The 16,652-nt window shown below is 35.8% G+C and overlaps 2 protein-coding genes across 4 annotated transcripts in view; both read right to left on the reverse strand.

Annotated features, from left to right (window-relative positions):
- The window catches only part of LOC118269053 (uncharacterized), a 72,206-nt gene extending 71,696 nt beyond the window's left edge, over nt 1-510 (reverse strand). For both annotated transcript variants that reach the window (XM_035583938.2, XM_035583936.2), the window contains exon 1: nt 167-510. The gene's annotated coding sequence lies outside the window, so the exon portion shown is untranslated. The remainder of the gene's footprint in view (nt 1-166) is intronic.
- A 12,070-nt stretch (nt 511-12,580) lies between these two features.
- Nucleotides 12,581-16,652, reverse strand: part of LOC118269048 (uncharacterized) — a 28,316-nt gene continuing 24,244 nt past the window's right edge. For both annotated transcript variants that reach the window (XM_035583924.2, XM_050698767.1), the window contains exons 14-18: nt 14,449-14,870; nt 14,128-14,300; nt 13,923-14,032; nt 13,617-13,758; nt 12,581-13,392 (exon numbers count right to left, since the gene is read on the reverse strand). In XM_035583924.2, the coding sequence (XP_035439817.2) occupies nt 13,009-13,392; nt 13,617-13,758; nt 13,923-14,032; nt 14,128-14,300; nt 14,449-14,870 (1,231 nt within the window). In that variant the 3' untranslated portion in view covers nt 12,581-13,008. The remainder of the gene's footprint in view (nt 13,393-13,616; nt 13,759-13,922; nt 14,033-14,127; nt 14,301-14,448; nt 14,871-16,652) is intronic.

Raw genomic sequence — 16,652 nt, forward strand, 5'->3', positions numbered from 1 at the left:
CAGTCCCAACTTGTTGCCCTCACCAAGAATTTTAATTAACCCTAAATTCTTAAAATTAGGACCGGCATTTTAAAGACAATTTTCACTAACTTTATTCAAATTTTCTATCAAAACCATGCCTGTTAACTAAGTGACATTAATTAAATAAATGTTAAGTAAAACTTACCATTAATTTCATGGTCCGAAAACTAAATATCACAAAATGCCACCTCACTATAAAAAAATTAACCGGAACAATAAAATATAATTTAGATTTTGACTAAAACAAAGGTCACAATCACACACGGAACCTCCACTCTCACACAGGCCGAATAAAAAAGAAATAAATTCCAAATTCAAATGTGACAGCTCTGAAACGCGGCAGACACATTTTTTGACAGTTCGATTACTTTTTTAATTATTACGATGGCACTGATCGAATTTTCATCCGGAGTCCGGGAATTTTCGTCCGCACACGACGTTCGCCCGGGAGATCTCGCCGGTTCCAGAGGCTGACTCTGGCTCGGTGGCCGATCGAAGCTACGTAGACTGCTCCTCCCCTCTTGCGTAACTGATACGGTTGCGAATTATAACATTTCCTTCACGTGTACTGTAATATAAGACATTTTCTGTATAATGTGTCTCTATTTGACTTGAGAAACCAAAAGTAAAATATATTTTTCGTTTATTTTAATATTTAAGTTCCTAACACAACTTAATAAAAATTACTTTTTTAACGTTTCATTTAAAGTAATTTAAAATCCAGATACATCCAATTAATCATCATCCATATAAAATAAAACAAAATTAAAGTCCATATTAATTCGCAGAAATGTGCAGCGTACGAAGCTTCTACCGGCCCACATCTTTCGGGAAAACCCTCAACGCGCAGGCGTGAACTGGAAAATGTGAAAGAGATAGCACTACCAGCTTCGTAGAAAAGACAGAGACGACTACAATACCGAAGTGAGTGCAATAATCCTCACAATTTGTTGTCTAGGCACGTCCGAAATTTAAAAAAGATATTTTTCATAGCGCGCGCTCTTTTCTTTTTTCTTTTTGTTGACAAGTTACTTCATAGTATCGAATGGATTCCATTTCTCGTCAAAAGCTTAACTCTGGTTGACGAAAATGGTAATTCTAAATGGATTTTTCAATTTGCATAATTCAGTTTGTTTCGTAATAAATCGTTTAACGTATAATGCCGCGGGTCAGGCGGCTGTTTTTCTTAATGATACGACGTAAATATTTCATCAACAGTTTTCCATTATAGGATGAAGTTTCCTTTTGTGATCATTTAGAGGTCGGAAAAGCGCGACAACACGCAATCATGTTGCTTGTTATTTTCATATAGTAGTAAGTATACGTAGATTAATGGTGTACCCCTATAAAAGTGAGTCAATTTACTCTTCTTCTTGATATGCTACTCTTATTAGAGGACAGTATCACAAGTATAGTAGAGGTTCGTTTAATGCATTTTGTATGTTATATATGCTCATATTATAGTTAATATTATCAAGTGTTTATTACAATTTACTCACAAAACCCTGAGTAAAAAAATACCCTGAACAATGAAAAACTCATTCACTTGAAATAAATAGATAAAGAATATGGTCAGTAACGTTTTCCTGTTTATGAAATGATTTTATTAGTAGCGGGGACAATTTTGTTGTTAAAAGAAAATTCTGTCATCGTGTTATATACATACAACTAATATACGCACTACCACGTACCTATGTATTTCCAAAATGTAATAATAATAAGCCATGGTTTCCCTTTACTCTAAAAACTACGTGCAAACACTATTCAAAACAAAATCAATTTAACACCACATTTTCTAACCGAACTTAAAACTGAATACCAAATTACTGAAACCACCATAAGTACCATTGTACTCCGCGTTGGAATATATACTTTATCCACCAGAAGAGAAAGTCCAAATTGCATTAAAGAGGTAGTAGCATACATTTTGCAGATATTTATAGGGTGTGTAGTTTTAACTGTAAGTTTATCTTTCGGTCGGTTAACGGACGCGGTTACGGTCCTTTTATGTAAGGTGAGGTAAACCTGCATGCGGACCCTTACTTTTTATTAGCGCAGGTTTATAGGGGCTTGATACTATAAGTAAGTAGTAGACCTGTGTCCACATTGTGTTTGAAAAAGCAGACCCTGTATAATCTGGCAAACTTTTCAATATATTACTATAATAACCTGACAAATAAAACCACACCTACATTCAAACTTTCTTTAGAAAATACTAAATTCTGATCACTTTTTCCACAAAATGTTCTTTCTGAAGATTTGGTAGTACTCATAGTGTGTGTGTCAACTTTAAGTGTGGGAGAGCCATGCTTTGGCACGAATGGGCTGGATCGAACGAAGTGATACCACGGCCTCACAGAAAACCGACGTGAAACAACAGTTGCGTTGTGAAATTACCGGAGGCCCAATTATCCAATCCCCGATTCCCCATCAATCCTTAAACTTCTAACCCCCAAGGCCAACAACGCACTTGTAACCACCATATGTATGTATGGTGATTTGGGTGTCCATGAGCGGCGGCGATTGCTTACCACCAGCTGATCCGTTTGCTCGTAAAATAAAACTCATTAACAATGTCTTAATCTGAAACACCAAAAAAGAAAATTACAGCTATCCAAGAATCTGCAACACTCTTCTCCCAATCAATCAACAACCTCACCACCTTGTACATAAAACTGTACCTTAATAACGAAACTAAGCGGTTTCTGTTTCACTTCAGTTTCAGTAGACACGACTACATATCATTCTATACAAAACCAGTGTATCACGGTCTCACCTTATATGATCCCTCTGTGTATTCAACGGTCAAATTATACTGGTTCTGTAGAGCTCAATGTGTACGAGTATCTGAAGGTTTTTCAGTATTTCAGTCGATTTCCATTCATTCAGTGTTTGTCTTGAGGTTTAACCTTTTACTTCAGCTTTGCATAACAGTTGGTTACTGATATTAGTTTAGTTTTGTTGGTTTTATTGTGAATTAACTATATTCTACGAACATTGGTGAAGTTTTGGGTTGGTAAAGTACTTTTTTGGTGAATGGACAAAGGGTTTCCTACAACCGCTAGTTTGTGAAACTGTTGTTTTGTCTCTACCTGTACTGATATACTGTTTATTTATTTAACTTATCAAGACTAAAGTATAGTCCGTAAGCTAGTTTCAGCTTCATCGAGTTTCATTTTAAAAGGCTTACCTGAAAGCTCCCTCATTCCCTGAAGTGGAGGATCACTTGAACAGGTTACCTATTTTATTTCCATTCGTTTTGAAACAAAACACTTGTAAATTGATAATTGAAAACTAATCTTTCAATCGGCTGAAAGTATGTAAACCTATATTTTTAAAAAGACACTAATTTTGAACATGTCTATCCCAATCGTTCGACAGTAAGCTGTTAAAAGTTATCATTAGTAAATACTCGCTACACAAGCGCCTCTATCGTAAAAACAGTCATTGACAAATACCGCGCCATTTTTTTCCACGGTCGCGTAAAGAGGTTGTCATTGCTAATTCGTAAAGTGAGCGGTAATGCGATCTCTCGGCTCTGAGAGCGGCGATGGTATTACGATACGTTTGCATTTTATTCGATTCCCATTTTATTGCGTTTCAAGGCTTTTTCTTTTAGCCATTGCCAGTGGAAATTGACATTTGAAGTACATACTGATTTCGTTATTGTGTTGTGTCAATTTCATTTTTGCGATACATTTTAGGCCAAGTTGTTATGTAAAGCTCTATTCTATCGTTCATTGAACTCATCAATGTTACATGCCTTTCAATAAAACTAAGTTTATTATCACTGCTTCTCAACTAATCAGATTTTTATGGAGTGAAAAGTAAGTAGTAACTATTATGTTTCAATTATAGCAACAATATCCAATTATCACCTCTCCAACCATTACACTAACAAGACTATTCATAGACAGAATGCTTTTCACACCCTACCATTCGACACCATCTGCATAATATATTTCTTTATCACACCTTCAAGAAACCCATGATTCTAGAAGCATCCATAATAGATAAAGCGAGCAATGTGTCCCTCGGTGTGGGTGTACGCGATCGTAAACTGCGTCCACCTTCAATTCGCCGGCGCTGGGACACGTTTCTGATACACTGTAAGTAATTGTTTCCGCGCCTTATTGTGCCGTGCACGTGTCCACTGTCCCTACTACCGGTCTCTACTCGATTCAGACTCGACTTTATATTGTACTGTAGTGAATAGGGTGTGTTGCGTAATTTTTCAGACAAGGGTGTAATATTAAACTGTATATGCTTTGGTTTGACTGCCTCGTTGGTCGAGTAGTCGCAAGTGCGACTGTCGAACAAGGGGTTTGCTTTTTTCGGTTTTTTGAAAATTTCTCAGTAGTAACACGGAGTCTGGAATTGTACTCAGTATATGGTAATAGGCTCACTCCCTATTACATGGGACTTATTGCAAGTAGAAAATGTGAGTGAGTATAAATGTGTGTAATTGGTAGTCTCCATCATAGTAGGATTAATTTAATAATATAACTAGCAGAGATTAGAAGTACAACAAAAAATCCAAATAATTATTATGTTATTTAACGTTTACTAAAAATTACTTTCAAATTCGATTTTTTTTTTCTCAATGTTCTGATCACCATAATTATCATCGTAAAAACCTTAGTAGCGGTGGGATAACCCCTCCAATCAGGATCGAGCTCCCGTCGCCGGCGACCGGTGGCCATCAGATAAAGGTGTGGACACACCGGACTCACCACTCGTTACCAGTTACTATCATGCTGGAATTAATTAGCTAAGCAAGTAAAATTTGACCTACCTTTGGAAAGTCATTGCTGTGGTGGATGTCATTGTTTCACAAAAAATAACATTGTTTATAATAAAATTATAATAAAACATAACATTATTTCACGCTAGTTTTTTAGGAGGCTTGGTATCACTCCTAGGTGCTGCATTTGCTATTTAAAGTCCCAATAATGATTATTGACCATATACTACTATATCTTAATCTTTCATCGGTGCAAATACCTAGGCTGAGTCACTCGTTTACTCTTCAGATTGGAAACGTTAGATGTTCTAACAACCAACTATTATTATAGATCATCAACAGGAAGGGAGGGCGTGGGAATGACCCATAGCGTAGGTATGACCTTAGCAAGGTCAATATACGTAGATACTTTTGAGTGCATTCGAACTAGTTGACATTTTCCTTTACATAAAAGTCGATAGCAAAACTACAAGTTAGGTACACATAAAGTACTAGTTACTTAAACACACAGGAATCGAAGCTGGGTACATGTTCAAGTAAACCACTAGACAAATAAACACGAATAAATTAAGTAATTCTCGCAAAATAAACGGAACGTTGCAAGTGCTACGCCGTAGCACCGTAGCGCCGTAGCAGCTACGTAATTTACGTAGAACTGTGTTCATTTACATAGTGCTACGAGTGGTTTGCGTAATAAATAATGTAAAGTTAGAGTTTATTTATTATGCATTTATTTCATTAATATTACTTTGAGTTGAGTAACTCATACGGAATAGTAAAATAATTTATATTACTTTATGTAGTGTTGGGCCAATATTTTTATTATAATTCACCAAAATGAGAGTGCAATCACATTTATTTCGAAACAAAAGTAGATATTTCCTCTTTTTGTGTTGTAAGCCACTAATTGTTAATTTTCTATTCATATTTATTCTAACACATTCATCCCAAGAAACATCGTTTCATTATTACTCAAAGTACATTTTAATTAATACATTTCCTTTCAGTACATCGTCGTTACAATAAATAAAAAACAGTTTAGAACAAATACAGAGCGGGCAGTAATACCCGCTAGTGGAGTAATTGTGTCAACTCCATTCCACTGCGTTAATTACGTCGCACGTCCAACAGACGTAAGGGCGACGATACAACAGTATGTTGCGACGATGCGTCACAAAAATCTACGATGACATTGATGAGAATAGTGAATAGGTTACTTCTTGGTATGCGCGCTCCATCGTCGACCGCATCGTCGCTTTCCATCAGGTGCAATAGCGGTCAAACGTGAACCCAACCTCATCTATACATTTTTTTATTATCTATAGTCGACTTAAAAGCTAAATTATTACGGTGAAGTTTAACTTACAGTTCTGTTACTGCAAGGGTATTGATATGATGATTATATGTATGTATGATAAGCTGCCGTATCGTATCAACAAAAGAAAACCAACAGCTGTGAAAACAACTACTGTATAACATGTAGCCATTCTCCTCCGCAATAATTCTCTGTGTAATCTACAAATTGTTGTGCCTCGTGCCTGTACTCGGTCCCAGTAAGATATGTACAATGTATATGAATTTAAAAAAAAAACAATAGTGAGACCACGTTTAATAAAAGTAAAAATAGCTTGCATTATTAATTAAGTTTTTGACGTTATATTACAACGCAGTATTGTGACCTCACCCTTAGTGTCCGGTAATGAAACGGTCTCGGTAATGACGGTAAAAAGTAAAATCAAAAAAATACTTTATGTTTTACTGATTAGAACATAATGGAGACATTATTCCATTAACGTATGTTCTCGTTTGTTTCACTTCGTTTGAATTTAACGTAAATTATGAGTTTTCTCTTAAGTTTAATTTTCGCTTTTATGTCCAAAAAGTTTTGAGAATAAATTATTTGTTTTAAATGGGATTTTCTGAGATTTTTATTTATATCGTTGTTTTCTTTTTTATAATAAAAAGTGCTGCTGGATATTTGTCATGTTTTATAACTAATAAAAGGAAATTAAACATTGCAATTACTTGATTAAGCTCTTTCAATTTCCCATACACATCCGTCACCCTTGGCTCACCCCAACATGACCTCTAATTAGTCGATTAGTTCCCAAATGTCACTTAGGACTTAGCCACATTAGTATGGACATTATCATTACCACACCGAGATGATTAGCTCCCTGGAGACTATCCTTGTTCAAGGGACTTCAAAACCGTCTACATGGCGTTTCTACAAGTCTCTTCTCGTTGTTAATGACAATGAACACTATTAGTAGTGGCTAATGAGATGATAATTGGGTTTTTAGGGATAATTGGGGTTTCGGTTAGGAGATTAACACTTTAGGGGTTTGTTCCTATAAATCGCACTACTTAGTACAATTTATTCTAGAAATTGTTTTGACAAACTGCTTTAAAACAATTTGACAACACCGTTAACTACATTCTCCAAAAATACTCATAACAGCTGACCAAAAAGTGACATAACTTTAAATAGGCACAATCACTTTTCCCCAACAAACATATGCCAGAAATCGAAATCAAAACAACCAAATGTACTCTGGTTCAAACTTGCAACAACACTACACTTAACTCATACAAACCCGCATTCATTCAATTGCAAATATACTAAAGATTCCACACAAACATGACCTTGAGGGCAGCCATTGTTGTACAAACTAACACAAATCAGAATCAACCGTTTTCATCAATTGGATAACGAGTCGTCACGAGTGTGGCTCCAATCCTATCAAGCGAGAATTTATTTAAATGGGACTGCCCTATTGTGCCCCTTTATTGACGCATGTATGGAAAATGCTGACGGAAAAACTATCCTTTGTCACATTACTTTGCATTAGAGTGTAGTATATTTATTTTTCGAGTACAGGAAGCTTAGTTTTAAGCCAAAATAAATAATTTGGCTGTTTAGTGTAGTTATATCGATCACATAAAACCCATATTCACGTGAAATAATAAGAAAAGCTCTACTTATTTCGAATAACAGAGGGACTCTCCTTCTTTAGCAACTTGCGCCGTGTGGAGCAATGTGAGTAGGCTGCGCGACGTCGCCGCGTCTATTAGGTCTCTCGATAGTTATTATAAAAACATTATACCTATATTGTTTTTAACCCCGTATGATAAAATTATTGCGTTTGAAAGTTTAGATTATGAGTGTATTTTTGATGGTCTTAAAACTCATAATCGTTTGTCACTTGTCTATACCAGGTGGCAATTTTCGCTCTATGTGATTTATGATCAAAAACGCATTTACGGTATCGAAATATACTGAAATCTTTTTCTTGTGCCAAAAATGCGTTTAAAACTCACCCTACCTAGCGAAAGATAATAAATACACATAGGTGATTACAGTTTTAACAACTAGTAAGTTTTACCCACGACTTCGTACATAAAAAATGCCAGTTTTCCCATTGTGGACTGATGGATACATAAGAGAATTTGCCACAATCTCAACGTTTGCCACACTGATTGGAGATCGCAGTTTAAAAATTTTACCTTACGTGAAGTAAATCCCTCACACACCAATATTGCAAGAATTTCATGTAATGTATTGATTAAATCCATCATAGAATGTATCAATGTTAAAATTCATTGCAAGCTCGACCGATTTCGCGCAGGTGCGAGGAACGTGCGACACATTTCAATAGGTGTCGCGTGAAAAGCGCAAGAAACTACGGTCGAATTATTGGAAATATATTTGGTGAAATTGTGCGAGTTATTTCAAATGATTTTCTCGTTTTTCCTCTTCTAGTTTTTCCTCTATTAGACTTTGGTCTTACGCTAAAGAGTAGGTAATATTTAAGCGTATTCTGTGCAGTATATTTATTTGAGTACTTCCCAGTACGTAGTTGCAATAGCAAATGTATTAGATACTCCATATACGAGGACCCGAGGACTATGTTATGTATTTTTATCTAGCCTAGCATTTAATGTTTTAAGTTTCGTACCAAAAACTTGTATAATTATGTCTTTTGACCGAAATCTCTATCAAAGAGAGGAATGGAAAGAATGTTTGCCCTAAGTGTCTGTTTCAGCACATTGAGACCGATCAATCTCTACGTTTTACATTTACAACCTCTCTGTAGTTTATATGTTATATCAATAAAAAGTGACAAACATTGACACATTCTCAAATAGTTCAACACTTATTACTTTATTAGTAAAGTAGGTAAAGCAGGCAGGCTACATAGATAATAAAACTGAAATCAACTAAAAACCTGCAATAAAACTAGTGTATAAGTTAGCACCACGTGACCGTGTGTTTGAACTGGGTCAAAGCGAAGCCGAGTCATTATGCAGCGGGCCGTGGCTGATTGGATTCATTATACCGAGATAAAGGTTAATTATTGCCGCCACACGCCGCCACACACTACGCCCGACCCACGGAAATTAGAGATAGTTCATAGATTTCATTTTGTAATTAGAAATATTGTACCTTTATATAACTATATTTGTACCCTTAGCTTTACGTTTGAAGTATTCGAAACGAGAGCGCGTCCGGTGCTCTGATTAGTTAGTTTATTCGAGGCGGCCAATTAAAGCACTGAACGCACTCTCGTTTGTCGTTGGCCACAGCATCGCTCACCACCAAGCGAGTTGGTGGCCAAACGGCATCCTATCGACAATAAAAAAATTATACTCATGACTACAAGCCCTTAGTGCGGCTTGAAACTGGTCGAGATAACTCGTCAAACTGTTCCGTGAGCAAACGGTACAACTTTAAGCTGAATATATGTTAACGTTAATTGATGAAAATATACATTAAATATTTTAACAAGCAGGGATTAAATGTAAAAAGACAAACACAAATATATATTCTGTACTAGAAAATATTACTTTAGTAAATAAATAACTTTTAATGCACTTTTTAAACCTTAACACAGTAGCTTCTCCAAATAAACGTAAGCTTAATAATAAGCGAAGTTGCAATAACTCTCAACCAAGCTTTCCAACAACCGACATGATATTGTCGTGTAATTTCAATATAAAACCTCCTCTTACATAAGACATCTGTACGATGACAATATTAAATCCGCGGAGCCCTCACAAACTCTTGACCTCCTCCGAGGGATATAGTTTGTCAAATACTCACTCCCTGTAATATATCTTATCCGAGAAATTTCTTTGTTATGGGCCCATATGCAAATAGAATCTTGCTTGAGTATACATTAGTTGGAAACTCAAAATGAGAATTTATACCCAATTTATACGGAAACTTATTGTATCGACAATATACGTGGAGTTTGGAATAATCCACACATATTGTTAAGATCGAATGACTTGTCATTTTACACAGCAGACTATGTCTTGTAGTTTACAAATATACTCAGTCAATATGCACTTGACAATAAAAGAAGTAATCGTAGAAGTAGGTACATAGTGTAACTAATGAAGACGAGAGTTTCGGTTAAAAGTCAATAAGTACCTAATTATAATTAATATTTACCTCTTTTTGCCAGCGGCTTCGTCCACGTTCTCATGGGATAAACAGTCATGTCACCCAAGTCAGCTCATTGTTTGTATACGAAATTTTGACAAAATCCGTTCAGTACTTTCAGCAAGATTGACGGACAAACATCCAAAAAAACAACTATAACTTTGTAGCATTATCAGAATGTATCGTTGTAGTGCGAAATAACTTCGATACCCCATTCCTTATTTAATTTATTAAAAGAAAATTGAAAGAAAGAATAATTTATCAAATCTGACAGCTAATTCTCGAGATTAGCGTGTTCAAACATAATGACGCAAGCTCTTCAGTTTTATTAACGTAGTCAGCTGTGAAAGTCTCTAGTATATGCATGCAGCTTCACTCCGGGTTGAAAGTATAAATATGCAGCTTCAATTACTGTTAAATTATAATATAATACTTATGTTAATGGCAAATATACGTATCCTATCTCGCATTTAGAATTAACACGATTATTCAGTTTTTGAAATTCTTAAATCTATTCGACAATATTGCATAAGTATTATTCGCGTAGTTTGCCACAATGGAGTGATTTTATAAAAATAATTGAAAAAGCCGTAGCACATAAATATCCAGCGGTGGTCAGGGCTCCAAAGAGAAGAATCTCCTCATATTATTCTGTGGTTAGGCCTTTGACCCAACCACCTAACATTAGCCTACTCAGGTGTTGGTCAAGGCTTTGGTCTATGAATATTGGTAGATATGACTATCGGCACAATAATTGCTGAATTTACGTAATAATTTTTGCATGCAAATTGAAATATTTTGAGTCCGGTCCCACCACGTTTTTGTGGCTTCGTACCTATGTATGTGTTTCCATTGATTACACAGCAATAACAGAATATAATTAATCAATTCACAATTAATAATTTCCAGTGAAACCTGCGGAAACAATGGATATTTCGATTTAATTATTTTAATTGCGAAACTTCAACGCTGTGTCCCGAATGCTGTGTTTTTAAAACAAGTCTCTGACAATTTTATTAATTAAAACTTTACGAAGTTTGTTGTTTTTTGCAGATTATGTATTTTTTTCTCTTTTCTCGAAAGATATATATTTTTTATTTTTATAATTACAGCCTCGATGGGGAGTGCACGCGAACAAGGACCATCATGTTTGATTCCCAGATCGATCTTTTATCAAGAAAATAAATAGACATATACATTTATGGTTATTCCCTTGAAACAAAGCTCTGAATGGATAACCTTCTTTTAATAAGCCTCAAGTGATAAATAACTTATTTGATTCAATACATGTAATAACACAGAATACGTGGTTATTATAAAAGCGAGATTGACCCGGTCGGTAACTGGATACAATAAGTAACCTCTGTCGCTCGATACGCCTACGATTAGGTCGCCCACGCCTTCAATGCGTACAAGGGACATATTGAATGGAATTTGGATTATCTTGTGTTCCAAGTGATTGGAGGTCTTAGTGAGAAACTTGTCAATGACGTGTAGTATGATGGTTTTATTTGTGTGTGTTTCTTAGAACATGATAGACTATGTTTTACTAGAGTAAAGTCTGGTAACAGAAGTGGAGGCAAATTCGACACGTGGTAAATAAATATCAGATGTCAATTACCTACTGGTATTAGAGACATGACTTAAAAAAATCGTTTTATATTTAATCTCTTATGTGCCCTTATAAAAGATTCAATAAAAATACATTGTGTCTCGCGTGGACTCGCTCACGCTCACGACGAGTTAAATGTATTTAGAACTTGAGGTTTAGTTAGAAAACACATTTTATACCCGTTCACCAAGAGATGAATCTTAAAAATGGTGTAGGTACACATTACTTACCTTTTACAATATAAAGTAAAAAATCTCACCACAACCGACCTCATACTCAACCTACAAGTAGGCCAGTCTATCGGTTAAACTCCAAACCAAGTTCACGTTGAAAGGCTGGCAAGTCGAAACTCTTAATTCTAAGCTTTTAAAGAAACGCAAAGTTTGAGTCGCGCCCTCAGCCCTCACTCCTCTTAAGTGCTGCTCAATTGATCGATCAAGAGGCTTAATGGCAATGTTGAGGTATTTTTATTAAAATAAAGTGTTTGCCAATATACTGGGTTACTTTCAAGGACGAAGGTAACGGCTGAGATTGGCTTTTATGGTTAGGTGGCGAGAGATTGACAAGGTTTTTGATTTGAATTGGTGTTTAGTTATTTAGCTTTAAGATAATTATGTATTTTTGTAAAGTTAATTAATAAGTCTTGTTTAATAATGTTAACTTTTTGAAGATGCTCGATTAATTTCAAGCAACAGTGGAGTTTATAATAATGAGTATTGATGCCTTCTAAGATATTCCTAATAAAACAACATAGTCAACATAAATATTTGTTTATATATTTTTCTAATCTTGATACTATACAAAGAGTAACGCAAATTATAAAATTAAAAAATATCATATTAAATAAAAATACACTTTTAAGCAATGCTAATAAACTACAAATTTATCATGATTAACAGTTCACACTATACTATACATACATTCTTCTTAATAATTCTACTTTATATAAAAATAAAGATAATACATACGTTTCATCGTACCCGTAGAATTCACAATATATTTGGTGTTCAATCCGCATTCATCAGAAATAACTAAATCACAAATTAGCAAAAGGGAATAAGTGCCGGCAATTCAGTTTTTCTACATTTCATATATAACAGATGTAGAACTTAAAGTCTACATTCTTATTTCACCTCTTTCCTTCAATGAATGACCAGTCCAATCAATCTATAGGGGTTACTATTAATCTATAGTAACCCTACTAACTCTATACGAATCTCCAACCACTTCAGCAGTACTGTACCTTTGGAAGAAGTTCCCTTTCGTCTCCAGCCCAGTCTCCCCCGTCATGCCAGTGATCGCAGTAACCACATCATTAGTCCTCCTCCCACTCTTATGACCTAGCGTTATATTATACCTATTTATTTCTATACCCAAGTTTTTAGAACTAAAACTTCTGCCTAAAGACTTAGATCTTTTTACGGCAAATTTGTCCCTTGGCATTTTAATGTCGTATATAGGGTTGATGATGCCTGTGTATGGAGGCGTTATAGGGTTGATTTGGGTGATGGTCGGTTCCAGTTGAAGGCGGTTTGGTGGTTGATAGTCTGTGTAGCGGGTTGATACCTGAAAAAAAAATTAGACTCTTATATGATTTATACGCTGCTGTGCAAAGAATCATAAATATTGGATTGGATGTATCCAAATCATACATTTTAGCATAAGGATCGAAACGTATAAATTAGGTGTTTTCGGTTTTTCAGAAATTATTACTCAAAATCTAGAGACAATGCTCCCTTCTATTCCTTCGGGTGTGATACATGGAAATGTATTACAATAATATTTATTACCTGTCTCCCAATACTAGAAGTCCTGGGTAGCGGAGGAGGTGGTGGTGGCGCTTCATCACCTGACACGTAGTCAGGAGGGCGCGGTCGGTACTTCTGGGGAGCTTCGGATATACTGCCTTCTGCTTCTGGGAGACGCCAGGAGCTAAAGGGAGAGGATGTAAGAAATTATGATAATGACTGTTAAAAAGACATATCAAATTAATAATTAAGAAAAACATACTTATGGTTGTACGTTGAATACAAAAGTGTACATTGAAATTATTAATCATCCGCAAATAATCGTAATGAATACCTGTTTGTACTTACCTAGAGGCTCTCTCACTACTCCTGGAACGAGCAGCTCTCGCCAGTCGATGTAAAGCGAACAGCGCGCCCTCACTCGCGTCACCCAGGAATGAACATAGCTCTTGTAAGATCTACAACATAAATCAATTAGATAATTTGTTATTTCTTCGAAGATTACGAAGATTTTTGATGATGATGATGATCACAATCAATCAAAGCAACTTACAGTAAACCTTCCCCGATGTAGCAGTGCCACCACCAGGTCCCCAAGAGCTAGATGCAGAGCATGGTGTCCACTGCGCGCGCATATCAAGTTGAGGGGCGCACACTGCCCCACCAACCACTCGTCTTCTAAAGACCAGGCTGAGTCTTCCGCGTCTGATGCACCGGATTCCTCAACTGTATTATAAAATGTTGAGCTAGATTAACTTTTAGTAATACGTTAATTTCATTTAAAACTGTATAAAACTACTGCTAATGAGCTTCTGACTTCGAATAAAGACCAAAGACCCGTTAAAGGTTATTTAAAACAGTCTCATAAACTTACCACACAACGCATTCTTCACGCTATTAATGAAGTCCAACGTCTCCAGTATACTCGGTCTACTGAGCGCTTCCTTATTCTTCACAGTAGACCCAGCAGACCGTGGTCTATGCCGGATCTCCCGTATACTCTCCACAGGCTCCGTATACACCAAACTCTTCAACGTATGGTATTTTCGTCTCATGGTCTTCGTATCCGCATGGTCTGATAAAGAAATTTCTGGAAACCCATACGATGTGGCTGGTCTATGCCTTCTTGACCGTCTTCTCACTCTGGGTAGACTATCCAGCTGGTCTTTCGATATATCCTGGATGGATGAGGAAGGAATGATGTCTGGTTTTGTGGTTCTCCAATAGTTCCCATTTTTAACGTTCGCGAGAATCTCATCACTGCTCTCATGGCGAGATATTGGTTTTTGTTTATGTCTGAAATGTAAATAAAAATATTTTTTGATCGATAAAGACAAATAAAATTGAAAAAACATCACTGCGGATAGAATAAGTACAAATAAACCGATATATTTTGGGAGTATATTCAACAAACCTGAATTCAGGACGTCAAAATACATAAACCAGCTTTACAATAAACTATTATATAGGTATTCGTTCAAGTTATACTAACGTTCAATATCAATATTCTGTCAATTTTCATGCTACAAATGTGAATTACAAGCAATATGCTAGTTATATAGGATATTCACCAACTGTTATATTATTGCCGATTTCGGGAACAATGTACTACGATAGTACGATAACAAATCTATCTATACATAACCAGTTATCATGACCTCGCTTTGTATGGTCTCTCTGCATAATCAACGGTCAGTTTATACTGGTAATGTATAGCTTGATGTGTCGTGTGTACCATCTCAATACTTCTCATAGTTCAATAGCCTCGCTTTAATAATTGGGGATTGAACAAACGAATGAATGAGCTTATCTGAATGATTGACTGCGCCATTCAATACATGAACTTATAGCCGTATTACGTTCAATGGACTGTATTGAAAATCGTAGAATGTGAACACAATTTCCTGACTCGTGCACTAAGATTGCAAATGGTTTCAAGAAGACTATTTTCTTAGATATTTTCAGGTTCTTGACACGTTCAAGTCGGGACAGTACATATACGTATAGTATCTAGTGCACGTACTAGAACATTCTAGTGGATGCACTAGAATATAATACATTATTTAATAATACGACGATTTAGCATCGAATCCAATAGCGCTAAAACCGTAATACCCTAATACCCATTCAATCCAAAAAACACATAATACGAGGAAGTAATAAACACGGGCAATAAAAACTGAACTCATACAACCGAAATATATTAAAAAATACTTCATCAGAGGTATCAACACCGTATTGAACTGTGTCAAATAATTCACGGCACAGACAGGGCGGCCATATTGCAAATCACGGTAGCAGATAACTGGCGCCCCCTTATCAAACAGGAGACAAATCGTTTGCTACCCCACATTATGTGTCACGTGTGAATATCTGACACTTCAATCAAGATTTTAGATAATGAAACATGTTTTTAACACATCAGTCTAAGCATAAATTTCAGTTTCAGTATTTAATTCATGTAACTCCTGACATAATATAGATTGTTATTTTCAAAAACTGGTAAAGACTTTAATTTTAATTGTCGTAATGTGCACCTCCGCCTACCCTTTCTGGGATAAAACGCGTGACGATACCATACGACAGTTTAATTTTACAATATCAACCTTAAAACATCAACGCCACCACATCCTTTCAACCGATTTTCAATCTCATAACTTTGCGATAAAGTTGAAAATAATAAAAAATACGTTTTCGATGGGATTGATATACTAGCTTTTATACAAATGGATTTACAAGCATTCCATTACATAACAACACAACAACAGTGTCTTCCCTTCACCCCTTCTTATTATATGATAAATGACTAGCACCCTTCTCTTACCAACTACTAACACAATAATGATGAGATTGGTCCGTTAGTGTAGAACCAGCCTATCGACTGTTTAATCGTTCTGCTTACAAAGCCGACAATAGCTTTTGATTTAGCATTATAGATTGATGTTTAGTTTGTGTTATGGTCTAATAATGCCACTAAATGCTGTTTAATGTTTCTATTTAAATTGTCATAAAGTATCGCTGTAGGCGTTTTGAGAACAGTAAGATAAGCAATTATGTGCAGATGGCAGGACTTGATTG

This window comes from Spodoptera frugiperda, chromosome 2 (genome assembly GCF_023101765.2).
Source record: "Spodoptera frugiperda isolate SF20-4 chromosome 2, AGI-APGP_CSIRO_Sfru_2.0, whole genome shotgun sequence".
Classification (NCBI taxonomy): domain Eukaryota; kingdom Metazoa; phylum Arthropoda; class Insecta; order Lepidoptera; family Noctuidae; genus Spodoptera; species Spodoptera frugiperda.